The sequence below is a fragment of the Tribolium madens genome, unplaced genomic scaffold (genome assembly GCF_015345945.1).
Source record: "Tribolium madens isolate multiple individuals breed KSU strain unplaced genomic scaffold, Tmad_KSU_1.1 Scaffold_11;HRSCAF=98;Tcas5.2_LG3b, whole genome shotgun sequence".
Classification (NCBI taxonomy): domain Eukaryota; kingdom Metazoa; phylum Arthropoda; class Insecta; order Coleoptera; family Tenebrionidae; genus Tribolium; species Tribolium madens.
This window is the reverse complement of record NW_025400975.1, coordinates 2,579,206-2,593,772: the sequence shown is the minus strand read 5'-3', so window position 1 is coordinate 2,593,772 and position 14,567 is coordinate 2,579,206. Positions and strand designations below refer to the sequence as shown.

The window sequence follows — 14,567 nt, the reverse complement described above, 5'->3', positions numbered from 1 at the left end:
CGATGAAAGTAAAGAACTTTTTTATAATGTAAAATATTAAAATAAAAATTTTACTTCTCTAATTACCTACATATAATTACATATTGTACAAAGAGTATAGTTTTCTTTAAAAGCATTTTATCGTTTAATGTTTTAAAAAACAACCTATTGTTAGACTGACTTACTCTTTATAAAAAATAGTAACAAGGGGAAAGTGAGATAAAATGATTCGTAATAATTAATATTTAATAGCAAAATCTCATAAAGCATCTTACATTTTCATCGTTTTATCGATGAAAGTAAAGAACTTTTTTATAATGCAAATTTTACATTATAAAATTGTAAAATATTCAAACAAAAATTCTGTTTATTCAAGAATTCGACACACAACCAAAATAAATATTCGTTTAGTTTAGTTTACAATACGAGTTTACTACTCATTAAAAACAGTAGAGAAAAGTGAGGTAAATTGACTATTTTAATATAATTTATTACTAATTAAAAATAATATCTCACAACATTATTTTTTTCTAGTAGTTATTAAACAAAACAAAAATGCAATTCAAAGAAAAAAACTGTATATGCAATTCTGTATGGCCAAAAGGAATGGTACATTTTCTTTTTTAGTTTATCTTTTTTAAATTTTATTTGAATAACTTTCTATGCATTAATCCAAGACAGTAGTAATAAAGCGATCAGTAAATAATTCAATTTTGATCAGTATAAAATGATAAATGACCAGTATTTAATAAATTTTTGCACAGTAAAAATTAAAAATGGTCAATACATATAACATTTTGCATAATAAATGCTAAGTAAAGGACGCTCAGTAACTTTAATCAAAATTAGTAAAATAACATAAAATTTAAAGAATTTTCAGTCTTGGTTACATAACAATGTATGGCCCCTGCGCAAGAATGTTATAATTATTGGTACTTATTTTTATATTACTGAATTTTTATTATTATTGGAGGGTGGTATATGTATTAGCAAGAGCCCCTGCGCAAGAATGATTTTAGCAATGACTGGAAACTGTGCACAAATGGTAATCAGTCTAATCAGCGTACGCCACTGTTTGCACTGCTGTACTCCTGATATCACAATTTTGTTGTTAAACGCTTTGCGATATTCCGATTTTGCTCGGAAACATTTTGTATGTAAATGTGTGAATATTAAATTAATTCGTTTTGCTAGACAGTCATTCATTGTTTTTACTGTGCATTTATTATTTTACTGTGCATTTATTATTTTTACTGTGCATTTATTATTTTTAGTGATCAGAAATACTTGTCGTTTAAATAATATACTGTGTATTTAATTTGTTCCAAATCCAAGACTAGAAATAGAACGCATCATTGGTTGGTTTGCATACCCGACCTCCCATAGCAACTCCCAACCTTGTTAAAATTCAATTTACTTCCTCAAAGCAACAGGTGGACGACAATACAGCAAGTAATATTTCAGAAAATTTATTACAGAAACAATAACAGAATTGCACTTATTGATATTGTCTTTGTAAATGGAATGCCTTGAAGTGGAAAAGTAGAGAAATAATTACTTGTGTTTTAATGCCACATAACTGTAAATCTTTCACTCAACGTAAGCCGATTTTATATCACGTGTAATCGATTGTGAGTGATTTTTTCTAAGATACTAATCGGCATATATTTAACATTTCAATGTTTCTCAGAGATGTTAACGACTTATTTATTGATTAGATTTTTAGTTCTGATTTCTCTTTTCGGTTGTATGATTTGTTTACTGACTGATTGTATTGTAACACAAAAGGAGGTCATTATTTGCAATAGTAATTAGGCACCGTACGGAAGTACAAACTGAAACTGACCAGATAATCATTCTGTCAGCGCTTCATTTCAACAATTATAACAAATACTGTTGTAAGACTGTAAAAGTGATACATACACAACCTTATGTAATTTGGTTTTTTACAGTTACTTTAAACAGATTTGAATTAGCACTAAAACAAACCGGTGCGGAAAGTTTGCTTTTAGTCAATATTTTCAAACTCTTGAAACGTTACTAGAAATCGAGGAAATAATTTGTATAAGTACTCGAATCGATCATAGAACGATCAAGGTTGCTTTATTAGATGTAAATCATGTTTTCTTGTGATTTTTTAAACCAGTTTATGTCATATTTGCATCGTTCAAGTTGTAAATCTACCCACTTGCAATGCTTATAATTATTGAAATTATTTTTTTGCATAAAACAAGCAAAAATTTTCCTGAAACCAAACATTGAATAAAAGGTTCTGTACGGTTTTTTAGATGACATTTTTTCTTTCTAAACACCAAAAATTACTTTTTTCAAAAAATTATTTGGATATGACTTTTGTATTCTTTAATGGCAATTTGACTTGAGAAAACTTCTCGTCACAAGTATATTAATGTCCAAAGAGAATAATTGTAAAATAAATTGTAGATTACTCAAAAATAAAGAAATTGTATTCTAAAAACTGTCACTATTACAGTAGATATAATTTTTTAATTAAAACTGTTTAAAAATTGTTTCAATGTTTCTGAAAAAAAGTGCATACCCAGTGACACATTTTAAGAGTTACAAAAATTTTTTACTTACACTTCAGAAACATTGCAGACGAAATTACTTTTAGCATACAAAAGAAATAATTTTTAAAGTAATAATATTAAAAAATAATAATAAATTTCAAACACAAATGCACGTCAATGGAGTTTTTATTGACGCCAAACTTCAATTACGCAAATTTATTACCGGAACATTATTACCATAAAAACCATCTTTTAACAGCATTTCAGTAAATCGCCAAAAATTCTATCGACTTATACAGGATGTTTCAAAAGCAAATAGAGAAAAAAGTGAACATCAACCATTCAAAGAATGTTTTTACTGTTGGCACTAAAAATTTTTCTCTCAATTATTTCGTTTGTAAATGTCGGCAATATTCGGATTTTAAGTAGCAAATTTTACAGTAGATTATAAAAAATGTCAAATAATTTTCTTTAAAACAAAATAGTCCTTTTCAGTTTTTTAAACGTTATACAAAGTGTTTATAATTTTCGAAAAATCATCTTAAATTTTGTATTTTTTATGGCAAAAAAATCTCACCAAAAATTTTATCGACTTATACAGGATGTTCCAAAAACACAAAAACAAAAATTAGACCTCCACCATTCAAAAAAAGTTCCTATCGGTGGTACTGACACTAAAAATTTTTCTTTAAATTATTTTTGGACCAGAATATTGAAAAATGTGGCTAACATTCGGATTTCAAGTAGCCATGTTTTAAAAGTCTTGTCTAGATTTAACAAAGATTGAAAAAAAGTATTAAAAATATTTAGTGAAAGACAACAATAGCAAAATTAAACAGATTTTTCATTTCAAAATGAATTAACTGTTAAAAATTCTTTCAGCGTTTCTAAAAAAAAGTGCATACCTGCGAGTAGTAACATAATTTAAAAGTTACAAAAATTTAAGCCAATTATGAATTTTTACTTACACTTCAGAAACATTATGTATACAGTGTTAAAAAGACGTACAAAAGACATAATTTTTAAGGCCATAATATTAAAAATAATATATTTCAACACAAATGCGTTTTTATTGACACCAAACTTCAGTTACGCAAATTTATTACCATAAAAACTCTCTTTTAACAGTTTTTCATTAAATCACCAAAAATTCTATCGACTTATACAGGATGTTTCAAAAACAAATAGAGAAAAAACTGAATATTACCTAATCATTAAACAAAGCATTAAAAATATTTAGTAAAAGACAACAATGGCAAAATTAAACAGATTTTTCATTTCAAGAAATTAATTAAATGTTAAAAATTCTTTCAGCGTTTCTGGAACAAATTTTTTCTCTTTTTTGTAATTTTTTTTGAACGTTTATAAATAATTCCAGTTTACATTAATCCATCAATTTACGTTAAACACGTTTTACTGCAATTTTAACCTTCCAAGAAACATTACTGCACTGTGATGGTAATGGCAAAGTGACGATAAATAAATACAGAGTATTATAATATCCCAGGAAAATGGAAAAAATGTCTAAAAAATTCTCTGTCAAAAAAATTTGACATTTATTTTCTGACATTTGACATCTTTTTATTCCTATCTTGTATATGTTTATAATTATTTAGTAACGGTACAAAAATTTTGGTAATAAAAGCCACAAATAACACTAAACAGAGTTACAATTTAGGATACAGCTTCTTTGTTTCTTCTTCTAATAGCCTGTGGCAAAAAAACTTGGAAAATTATTTTTCCAACAGAAATAAATAGAGTCAAAGTGCAAAATTTAAACTCTCATAACTTCGAAATTTTTATAGATAAAATTTTTTAACATTTTTTCCACCCTATATATTAGGCTTTAAACTGGTAAATAAATTAAATAATTTTGTTATCATTAATAAAATGAGACATCAAAAGTACATGTTGAGTGTTATTAAGTTACCCAACATTCTATCATTCATAAGTACGTGTCATAATTCAATATTTATATTTTTTGTTAATAACTCAAGTTTGTTTGCATACTGTGTCAAAAGCCATTGAACTAATAATCTAGAAAAATAACAACTTCCGATTATTTAACATATGTTTTGAAAATGGCAATTTGGTCCAAATTTGCGCGTCCTAAATAAAATAATTTAAATAATCGAAAGTAGGTACCAGAAATAATTTCCTAGTTGCAGTTTTGCACCACGGTCACCGCTTAAAATCGCCAACATATTCATCGTTTAAAGTTTACGTAAGATCACAACTAAATCAGCAACTTACATTCCTAGTACTTTCCAAAAACAACCGAAAGTACTTCCGTTAGGAACTTGTCCCGTGTATGTAACAGTCATTTTATCACAAACAACCAAAACAACACATCACAACATGCACACACTTCACTTGTTTGACACCGAAATTGTGAACATTAATGTTTCAAATTTCAAAGTACTAACTAAAACGCTACTAGACGACTAGTAGTTACAAACTGACTGCTTGTATCGTAACTTTACAATCACTGGCGTTGTAGGTGAACACAGGTGTGTTGTGTTTTTAGTGGGGCAAAATGTTTTAAGCGTTGTTGTGCTGGAACTCGATGTTTCAAAATGGGAAGAAGAGACCAAAAAGTGGAATTTTTCTGAATCTGACAATGAACCATTTTGGGCCCGTTTTGCCTTGACATTTTATAAAATAATTCCACTCAATAAAACAGTTTGGCCACTTTTCATATTTGTAACCTTGGGCTGAGGAGCCGTCATTAGAAATCATTTAGGGACTTTTAGAAAAATTTTGATAAGTTAAGTAGAATTTTAATATCAATGAAAAACACTAAAACAAAAACATTAAATGAGGTGGTAGAGTAATTAGGAGCACAACGAGCGAAGCGACGAGTGCAGCAATAAACTGTTTTTTATTGTTAATTAAAACGAGGATAAAAATTAACAATTGTTAACTAATTAAATAAGGCCGAATACATCGTTATACCTGTGTCAAAATAAGTCACTAATTAACCTCGTTTTTAATTAATCTTTGTTTCAGGAAAAAAACACAAATTATAAAAACACTGAAATTTATTTACATTATCATAAATATTAAAATACAATACTCTTTTGGATATCTTCCATAGCTTTGGCTGAAGTTTTGAACGAATTGAGTTCGTCAGGTTGCAAATTAATTTTCACCACTTGATTAACACCATCCAGTCCCAAAACGCAAGGAAGTGACAAAAACGTGTCAAAATTGATCCCAACGTGCCCCTAGAGAATCATTTAATCAAACTCTTAGAACTAAAAATACAGCAAAACTAGAGGCAATCTAAACTAGACTAATAACAAAAGCTGAACACATTGGTTATTACTAGAAATGAATGGTTTTTTGAATATCGTCAAGTGTCGTTGCTGATTTCAACAACCTATTTTTCTCATCCTCGGTCAAAGACTGATTTACAATAGACCAAACCCCGTTTTCGCCCAAAACTGTTGGAAGCGATAAGCAGACTTCCTGAGTAATGCCGTGACGGCCCTAAATAACGACAAAAATAAATAATTAAAAGAAGTGACATCTAGCTCGGTTAAGACACACAAAAAGCTGTATAAAAGTTTTATAAAAATAGTGTGTACAGAGAGCTTGATATAACAATAGTCACATGAGACAAGTCGACAAATATCACAAGAATAATACTAATTCGTTTATAAGCTGATATTTTTTTGCACATCGTGAATGAGAGATGCAGATTGTTGGAGTTGAGACTTTTCCGTTTCGTTTAAAGGCTGTTGTACCACGTGGGATACTCCATTGAGGCCCAAAATGGCCGGTAGGGACAAATACACGTCTTGGTCTATACCGTGGTAGCCCTGGTAAGTCAAAATAGAACACCTGGTATTACTCGATGAGCGAAATGTGTAAAATGTGTTGCATAACTACTAGTACAAAAAGCGAGCGAAATACTGTTAAAAAATAAATATAGTGTTTCAAAAAGCAAAGAAAAAGAAAATAAAAAATTGGAAGCTTTGTTGTACACGAAACAAAAACTTGTTTAAAATATACAGAGTGTCCCAACAAGTTTTACGTTTAAATATTAAAATTAAAAAAATATACACGTTGTTTAAAAAAGGTTGTAAAATATTTAAGGAGATAATAGTATAAACCGCAAAGTAACGGTTTCGGAGATATTGTTTGAACAGATTGCAAAATATTATTTCAAAAAACGAATAATCTCCGATATCTCCAAAACTGTTACTTTGCGGATCCATGTTTATTAAGACTTTTTTGTTTGTTTTGGTCCATACTATTACATCCTGAAATATTTTACAATTTTTATTTAACACCCTGTACAATTGATAAATACTAATCTAGTGCATGGTCTGAAATTATTTTCAACTGTACAGCGTGTTCCAAAAATAAATTACAATATAAATTTGCATTTTTTAAAATGTTTCTTGATATTTTTGGATGTGGTTTTTAATTTCAATGCTTTTTAAGTTAAACTTCCATTGGTCAATTTTGCTTAGTTTTTAAAATAAGTTAATATTCAAAAGCATACTCTGTTTAAAGATTTATTACAAAAAAAGTTAAGATAGCTACAAAAAAAAAATAATGTATCCAGTCGAAAAATTAAAAAAATGTAGAACGTTGTTAAAATTTCAATAATTTAAAAGATCTAAATGGTACACCCTAATTTTTGTTGCGTCTAATAGACTAATAAATTGTCTATCTAAAAAAATAAATTTTCAATATGTTGAATTGATAAATTAAGAGATATTTAACTTTAAAACTCATTAAAATGAGCAGTGTTGATACCAAGGCAACCATAATAATTCCACCACGGATCACTTATTTGGGATTCCTCCGGAGGTTGCAAAAGCCAAAATAAATATTGAAATTCAAATTATTTTATTGTAGAAATAAAAATAAATAATTCAGTGTAACATAAATGTGATTTTTAAGTGATATTTCTTCCATATCTTATGCAAATGTGCACTTTTTGGTCTTTGATATAATGATTTTTTTTAATGTTTATAGTTCTTTTTTAGTTATTTTTTGTTTTTAGTTATTAATTGTAGCACTTAAACGTAAATGTTTTTGGATAGATAATTTAATAATCTCTTAGATGCATAAACAAAGAATGAGGTACGTGTTCCATATAATTTTTTTAAGTTATTTAACTTTTAAGAAACTTCTTCATTTTTTATCTGTACAAGTGCAACACACTAAAAAATTGTTATAGTCTTAAAGTTTGTACCTACTTTTTTCTTTGCAGTTGTACAGAGTGGTTATAAATGATTTTCATCTAGCCAGCTTTGGAATTTTTTTTGCATGTAACTTTAAATGTGCCGCTCTACTTTTTTTGAAAGCTCTAGTTCTGTCATTAGTGTCACTTATTAATTAATAATAAATTGTTGTTAATTGAACTTTTATTGTTTCAACTAATTTCCAATAATAATTGATAATAATGTATTCTTTGGAAGAAAACAAGTTTATAATTGAAGTCTATTTTCGAAACGGACGCTTAGTAAGCGGCCATTTTTAAATTTTGAGTTAAAACAAGTAGGTACCCCTATTTTCGTAAAGCGGCATTTTTTATTTTACATGGAAAATTCGCAACTGGCTAGATGAAAATTTATAACCACTTTGTATAAAAATGTTCTAGAGGCATTTTCATATTTGATGGCGAAAACAAAACACTGTAAAATGTCACAAAACTTACTAGTCAGTGTCAATTTTCTCATAAACGTTACAAGTGGGATTAAGTTTAATAATTTAGTAAAATAATAAAACACGTTCATTAGTCTTGGAAAAAGGTTTATCGGAAAGATTCTTCTTATGTAGTCTCACGTGTGACAAATTATTTCTTGTGCTTGAGAACGAATAATTTTTTATTACCAATATGTGACATTCTGAAATAATTAACGAACGTCTCTGGAAAAATTGACAATTTCAAATAAATTTTCTGACGTTTAACCGTCTGTTGTTTTCGCCATCAAATGTGAAAATGTCTCTAACTGTTTTTGTACGTTTTCGTAAAAGAAAACAACTTATTTAAAAAATTACGAAATCGACCAATAAAAGTTTAGCATCTGTCAAAAAATTTGAGATTTGACATTTTTTTATGTCTATTTAAATAATTTTTTTTTAATTTCAACAATCAAAGCTCAATAATGGACTTTACCAACTCGCTGGGACACCTGTTTAAAAAAAAAGAAACATAGTTTAGCTTTTTGCACCAACTTTCATAAAAAAATTGTCTAAAAATAATGAAAAATGCCCAAGAAAGACCACGATTTCTCTCGATCTTTAGCTTTGTTTCGTACCAACGACACCTCTTAAAATTCTCATTTTTTACCTTAACATTAACCGAAACTGCGTGAACATTATGCGAGTTTTTGAGGATACTCTGCGCCAAGGAAGCCACACTCAACCCAATCGCCCAATTGGTGTATCCCTTCAACTTGATAATCTCATAAGCGCTATTAATCACATCTTTATGCAATTGGTCCCAATGTTCCTCATCCCTATCTGTCCCCATATTCGGATTAAGTTCACGTAAACGAACCCCGGCGATGTTTACACCAGACCACACCGCCACTAAAAGAGAAAAATCGAATTTTTGATTAAAAAAATGACAAAAAAGTACCGCTGGAATCGCCATGTTCGCCAATAATCCAGCCGTGGCAACTACTAGGAGCCACTCCCAGTTTTTGTGACATCAAAAAACGAAATCTGGACGAATCCAGATTGGTTCCTGAACCTAAAACTCTGTGTTTTGGTAATCCGCTGAGTTTCCAAGCGACGTAAGTGAGGATATCGACGGGATTGCTGACGATGAGTAAGACAGTGTTGGGGGAGTATTTCACTAGTTTTGGGATGATGTTTTTGAGGACGTCGGTGTTGCGTTGAACTAAATCCAAGCGGGATTCCCCCTCACGCTGACGGACTCCGGCTGTTACGACGCAGAGCCGGGAACCGGCAGAGGCCGCGTAGTCTACAATTTTTTTTATCAGTTTTCACAACTTAAATAACAAACCACATTGACCGCCAAAATTAACCAGACAACTAAAATTTTGCGATTTTTCACATTGCAATAATTTTGTTATTCTTTGTCGGAACTTTGCAGAACATTGTAATTTAATTCAATAACATTTCTAGTTTTGTCTTGTAAATGTTATACCTGAAAGACGAGAGCACAGTTGCTTTTTTTATACTGAGCTGTAGTGTACAGGGTGCTGCATTTTGGATGTCCGAATAGGGAATCTCCGAAACTAAGATGTTTAGCCAAAAACGAGTGATACATTCTGGGGCTCATTTTTTGAGAAAATAATATTGGTTAAAACCGCATCCCGCTATCGTCTTTTGTTTTCGACTTACAGACAAAAGTTGACATTTTGGCGAAATCTAAAAAAAATCATATCTTGGTTATTATAGAAAACACAGATTTGAAATAAAGACATTATACAGGCACTTTTTTACGTAGAATTTAATAATATAGTTAACAATTTTTTTCAGTTGTTTGTTTAGCCGTAATAAAATAAACTTGTATTTTTTTAAATGGGAATCATAAATGGCTATGTCATTTTGAAAAAGCTTGTTTTTTTCTTATCTAAAAAATATATATTTGCAACAAATTGTTATAATACATTTTTAGCAAAAAATTATCTTTGATTTTTGTTCGCAGTTGGCCATGAAAAAATGTTCCATCTTCAACCAAAAGGATTTAAACTATATTATATTCAACCAGTGTCACTAATGAAAGAATTTTCTAAGTACTAAGTAATGAAAAAGATGCAAAATAAATCGTAAATCAACTTATTGGCGACTAATAACATTACTTTGTTTTTAAACAAGCTAACATTACCATTGCAACTTCTAGTGATACATAGAGTGTTGTAAAAAAAAAACGCTTTAATTCCTCAATAAAATATATTTTATATGACACAAAAATGGCTATTCAAATACCCAAATTCCGTCTATGTGAAACATTATCCTACCTCCATTAGATCATCAAAAAAATGTTTTCTCTAATTGTGTAGACTGTTGACACATTTGTTTTTCCCATTTTTGGATTTTTTAAAAAATATGTAATAATTTTGTTCTGAGGCGCTCGGATATTTGTTCAATGCTTCTACTTGTATTTTTTAAATCTTTATAATTTTATATATTTTTTCATCTATTTTACAGTTCACAAAACTCTTATTGATTATTATTTACACATTTAGAGTGAAATAGTTTTTCCATGGCCAACTGTTATCACACAAAATGTGTATTTCACTTTTTAAGTATAGTTATAAAAAAATATTTTGTTTGCCATAGCCGCCTATGATTTCCATTTAAAAAAATACAAGTTTATCTTATTACGGCTAAACTAATAACTGAAAAAAATTGTTAACTACATTATTAAATTCCTCGTAAAAAAGTGCCTATATAATGTCTTTTTTTCAAATCCGTATCTTCTATAATAACGAAGATATAAATTTTTTTAGATTTCGCCAAAAAGTCAACTTTTTTCTGTAAGTCGAAAACAAAAGACGATAGCGGGATGCGGTTTCAACCAATATTATTTTCTCAAAAAATGAGCCCCAGAATGTACGACTCGTTTTTGGCTAAACATTTTAGTTTCGGAGATTCCCTATTCGGACATCCAAAATGCAGCACCCTGTACACTACAGCTGTACAACAGCTACCCTGTACAACAGAGACAAAATTAAGTTTTTACTTATTTCAGGTTATTGCCCGTTCTTTTCCGAATGAGGACCAATTTATTTCAAAATTTTATCTTCTGGTACCTTAGAGATGCAAAGCATTGAAAAATACATTGCTTTTCTAATGTTACTAAATATTTGTTCAGAAAGTTCAGAAAATTATTGCTTATGTCATCTAAAGAGCACAATTACGTCTTTGAACACAAAAAACCTGAAAAACTTGGAACTATGGAGAACTACATACCAGGAGACGAAACGAGATACAAAATTGCTCGATTTTTTGGATGATCCAAAAAAAGTAGTACAGCGGAGTAAAAGTGAGGACGCTTAGAGCGTTTTACCGTCTCAGTTTCAAATCGTTTTAAATTAATTTAAATTCAACCAGTTTACTAATTGCTTGGAAAAAAATGCAAAAACGTTGAGCTTTACGTTCTTAATAAGCTGTGAAAAACGAACAACTAAAATTTTCACGACAAGTATGAGAAAAAATATTTAAAATCTGTGCTCCGTTTCATGTTTTTCAAAATGATGCAAATAGGGTTGAAAATGCAAGAAAAATGTAAGAAAGAAAGAAAGAAATAAATAGAGTCAAAGTGCAAAATTTAAACTCTCATAACTTTGAAATTTTTATAGATAGAATTTTTTTAACATTTTACTATGATACTGGTGCCTTCACCTACATGGCATTTGTCTTTGGGGCGCGAGTTCTGGCGCACTCTGTATGTGCATATGATGTAGAACGTTACTCCTTCAACTTTTAGAATCGCGATATCTCAGGAATGGTGATTTTTAGAAAAAAAGTATAAAGACCATTTTTATAGATAATTTTAAGATCTATAATTTTTGCCTGGGCTACTTTTTGATAAAACTTACCGTTTTCGAAAAAAATCTAAAAAACGTCAAATTTTGATCTTTGACCCCGAATAACTTTTTTAGCACACATGGGATCGATGGGGACTTTTGACACTTTATTTCTAATGGTGTACCCAAGGTCTCCACCAAAATTTAGCTCTGTAGGAATTTTGGTTATTTGACCACTATTTTTATGACTAATTTGACTGGACTATTGGAACTTTAAAGGATTACAAGTAAAATAGTTAACTATTGGAAGCTTCCATGCGCTTATTTTGACGTTTTGGAACATTCGGCCTATTTAATACGAACATTCATTGAAATCGAAAATGTAATTCTTTTTTTAAAGGTTTATATCACTCATGTCTCAAGAATTAAAACTATGGAAAATGTAGTACATAATTCAGAAAAGAATGGGCAATAAACTGAAATCAGTAAAAACTTAAGTTTGTCTTCGTCGCACACTATTGCTCAGTATAAAAATAAGTAAAAAACCGTGCCTTCGTCTTTTGAGTATCACATTTAGAAGACAAAACTGGAAATGTTATTGAATTAAATTGCAATGATCTACAAAGTTTTTTCTTTAAGACAAACAAAAATACGTCGAAATCCATCAAAGAATAACAAAAATATTGCAATGTGAAAAATCGCAAAATTTTAGTTGTCCTGTTAATTTTGGCAGTCAGTGTAAAAAAGCAAAATACCTGAGCTAGCGTTGATTTTTGGATTTCTCAGGAAGAGTGATCCGTGTTGTAGATCCAACATTTCGCCCCGAAGTTTGTCCTCAACGCAATCAATAAGTACGACATCGTGTGAGACATTCTGAAAAAAAATTGTTCAAATTTGAGATTGTTGAGTTGTGAATGAAATACTTGGGCCAAAATACTGAAAACACAAGCCATTCCGACTTGACCCACACCAACGACAGTGACTTTCGATTCACTGTCTTTAACTCCGGGTGAAACTTCGGAGAGAAGGAGTTCTTTAGTTCCGGACATTATATCTGAAATGATGAGAAAAAATATCAACAATGTTATTCAAAACGCATCACACTAATTAAAAATAAAAATTTCTTTGGTTTATAACAACAAATGCAAAATCTGATTGATCAGATTTTTTCAAAAAAATTTGAAAGGTGTCACGTTATGGCATAGAGTGTGTCAGATCATAAATTTCAGTTTTTTTGATAAGAACAAAAGAAAAATAACAAGTTTGTATCGTCAAATATTTGTTGACAGAACAAACAGTGAAAGTAAATACTTAACGCAGTAAAATCGATGATAAAAATGCAATTTTGTTTATTTTCCACTAGAAACCAAACAGTGAAAACAACCCCCTAAATAAGATATAGTACTAAAATAGTCACACCTATCCACTTCCCTACTTGTATAATATTGCAGCACAAAAGATTGCTAACTATTTAAAAACTAATTGAAGTAGATTTAGACCAATATATACACAATATATACCACTAAATAGATAAGATAAAAAATTCAAGGATCGATTGCTTTATACAGGGTGTTCCGTTTTTATTGTTACCAATTTAAGCAGGTGATAGGATATTCAATTTTAAGATAAAAGTTTCCTATAAACATGTATCGAAAAATATTAAATAAGAGAGCTACATCCCCTGAAAGGGGTGCATCTTTTAATGGATTTCTTCCAATATTTCAGCAGATAAAATTTCAAAATTTAGTACAACTTGTAGCCTTTATACACCCAAACGAATTCAAAGATAAAATGGCGAAATTTTTACTCAGGGGCGTCCTAAACTGGGGGGGTTTAGGGTAAAAGTACCCTAACTATTTAGGCTGTTGGTTCGTGGCACTTTTAGCCACAAAATTCTAAATTTCAGGGTTTTTAACAAAAAAAAAGGTCTCTTGCATTTTTTCGATTAAACTTACTGTTTTTAAGTAAAATCAGTTTACAATTTGTCTTACAGACTATAAAAAGGATGAAAATTAAAAATTAAATTTGTTTCACCGTTTAAGACACCCGTGATTAAAAATTTTGACAATTGATCTTTGAATTCGTTCAGGTGTTATCAGCTGTACCAACTTTTATAATTTTATCTATTCTCATCTCTTTCAGGGGGTACAAACATTTTTTAATACATGTTCATAGGAAACTTTTGTCTTAAAATAGAATATTCTATCACCGGTTTAAATTTGTAACAATAAAAACGGAATAATTGATATAACACAGCACCTTTAAATATGAATCAATATTAATTTAGAGTTAAATCATCATAAAAATTCAACCAAAATTTCAATAATCTCTCTCTACTTCATACAAGATTTAGCGCCAGCTGTGCGAATCGCAACATTGAAAAACATAAACAAGAATACCAATAGTAAGTCTAAAAAATACATTGTACAAAAATCACTTGATGTACTTGTTTTTTTTAGTTAATTAATTTCCTTAAATTACAAAAAAACTGTTAAGTAAAAAATTGTGGCCAAGTCATTTTTTACAATATAGACTCAAATTTTAGCCGTCAAAATACGCTTCTTTTGCTAATTTTAAGTTGCTTACTTATTGA

The 14,567-nt window shown here is 29.6% G+C and overlaps 2 protein-coding genes across 10 annotated transcripts in view; both read right to left on the bottom strand.

Annotated features, from left to right (window-relative positions):
* The window catches only part of LOC123004919 (bestrophin-2), a 27,958-nt gene extending 22,958 nt beyond the window's left edge, over nucleotides 1–5,000 (bottom strand). For both annotated transcript variants that reach the window (XM_044398452.1, XM_044398467.1), the window contains exon 1: nucleotides 4,761–5,000. In XM_044398452.1, coding sequence (XP_044254387.1) covers nucleotides 4,761–4,831 — 71 coding nt within the window. In that variant the 5' untranslated portion in view covers nucleotides 4,832–5,000. The remainder of the gene's footprint in view (nucleotides 1–4,760) is intronic.
* Nucleotides 5,001–5,530: 530 nt separating this feature from the next.
* The window catches only part of LOC123007917 (L-lactate dehydrogenase), a 14,730-nt gene continuing 5,693 nt past the window's right edge, over nucleotides 5,531–14,567 (bottom strand). For 3 of the 8 annotated variants that reach the window (XM_044403430.1, XM_044403457.1, XM_044403463.1), the window contains 5 exons: nucleotides 12,898–13,028; nucleotides 12,730–12,847; nucleotides 9,112–9,459; nucleotides 8,821–9,062; nucleotides 5,531–5,999 (listed from right to left, as the gene is read on the bottom strand). In XM_044403430.1, the coding sequence (XP_044259365.1) occupies nucleotides 5,835–5,999; nucleotides 8,821–9,062; nucleotides 9,112–9,459; nucleotides 12,730–12,847; nucleotides 12,898–13,028 (1,004 nt within the window). In that variant the 3' untranslated portion in view covers nucleotides 5,531–5,834. The other 5 variants (XM_044403480.1, XM_044403486.1, XM_044403448.1 and 2 more) reach the window with 5 other exon arrangements.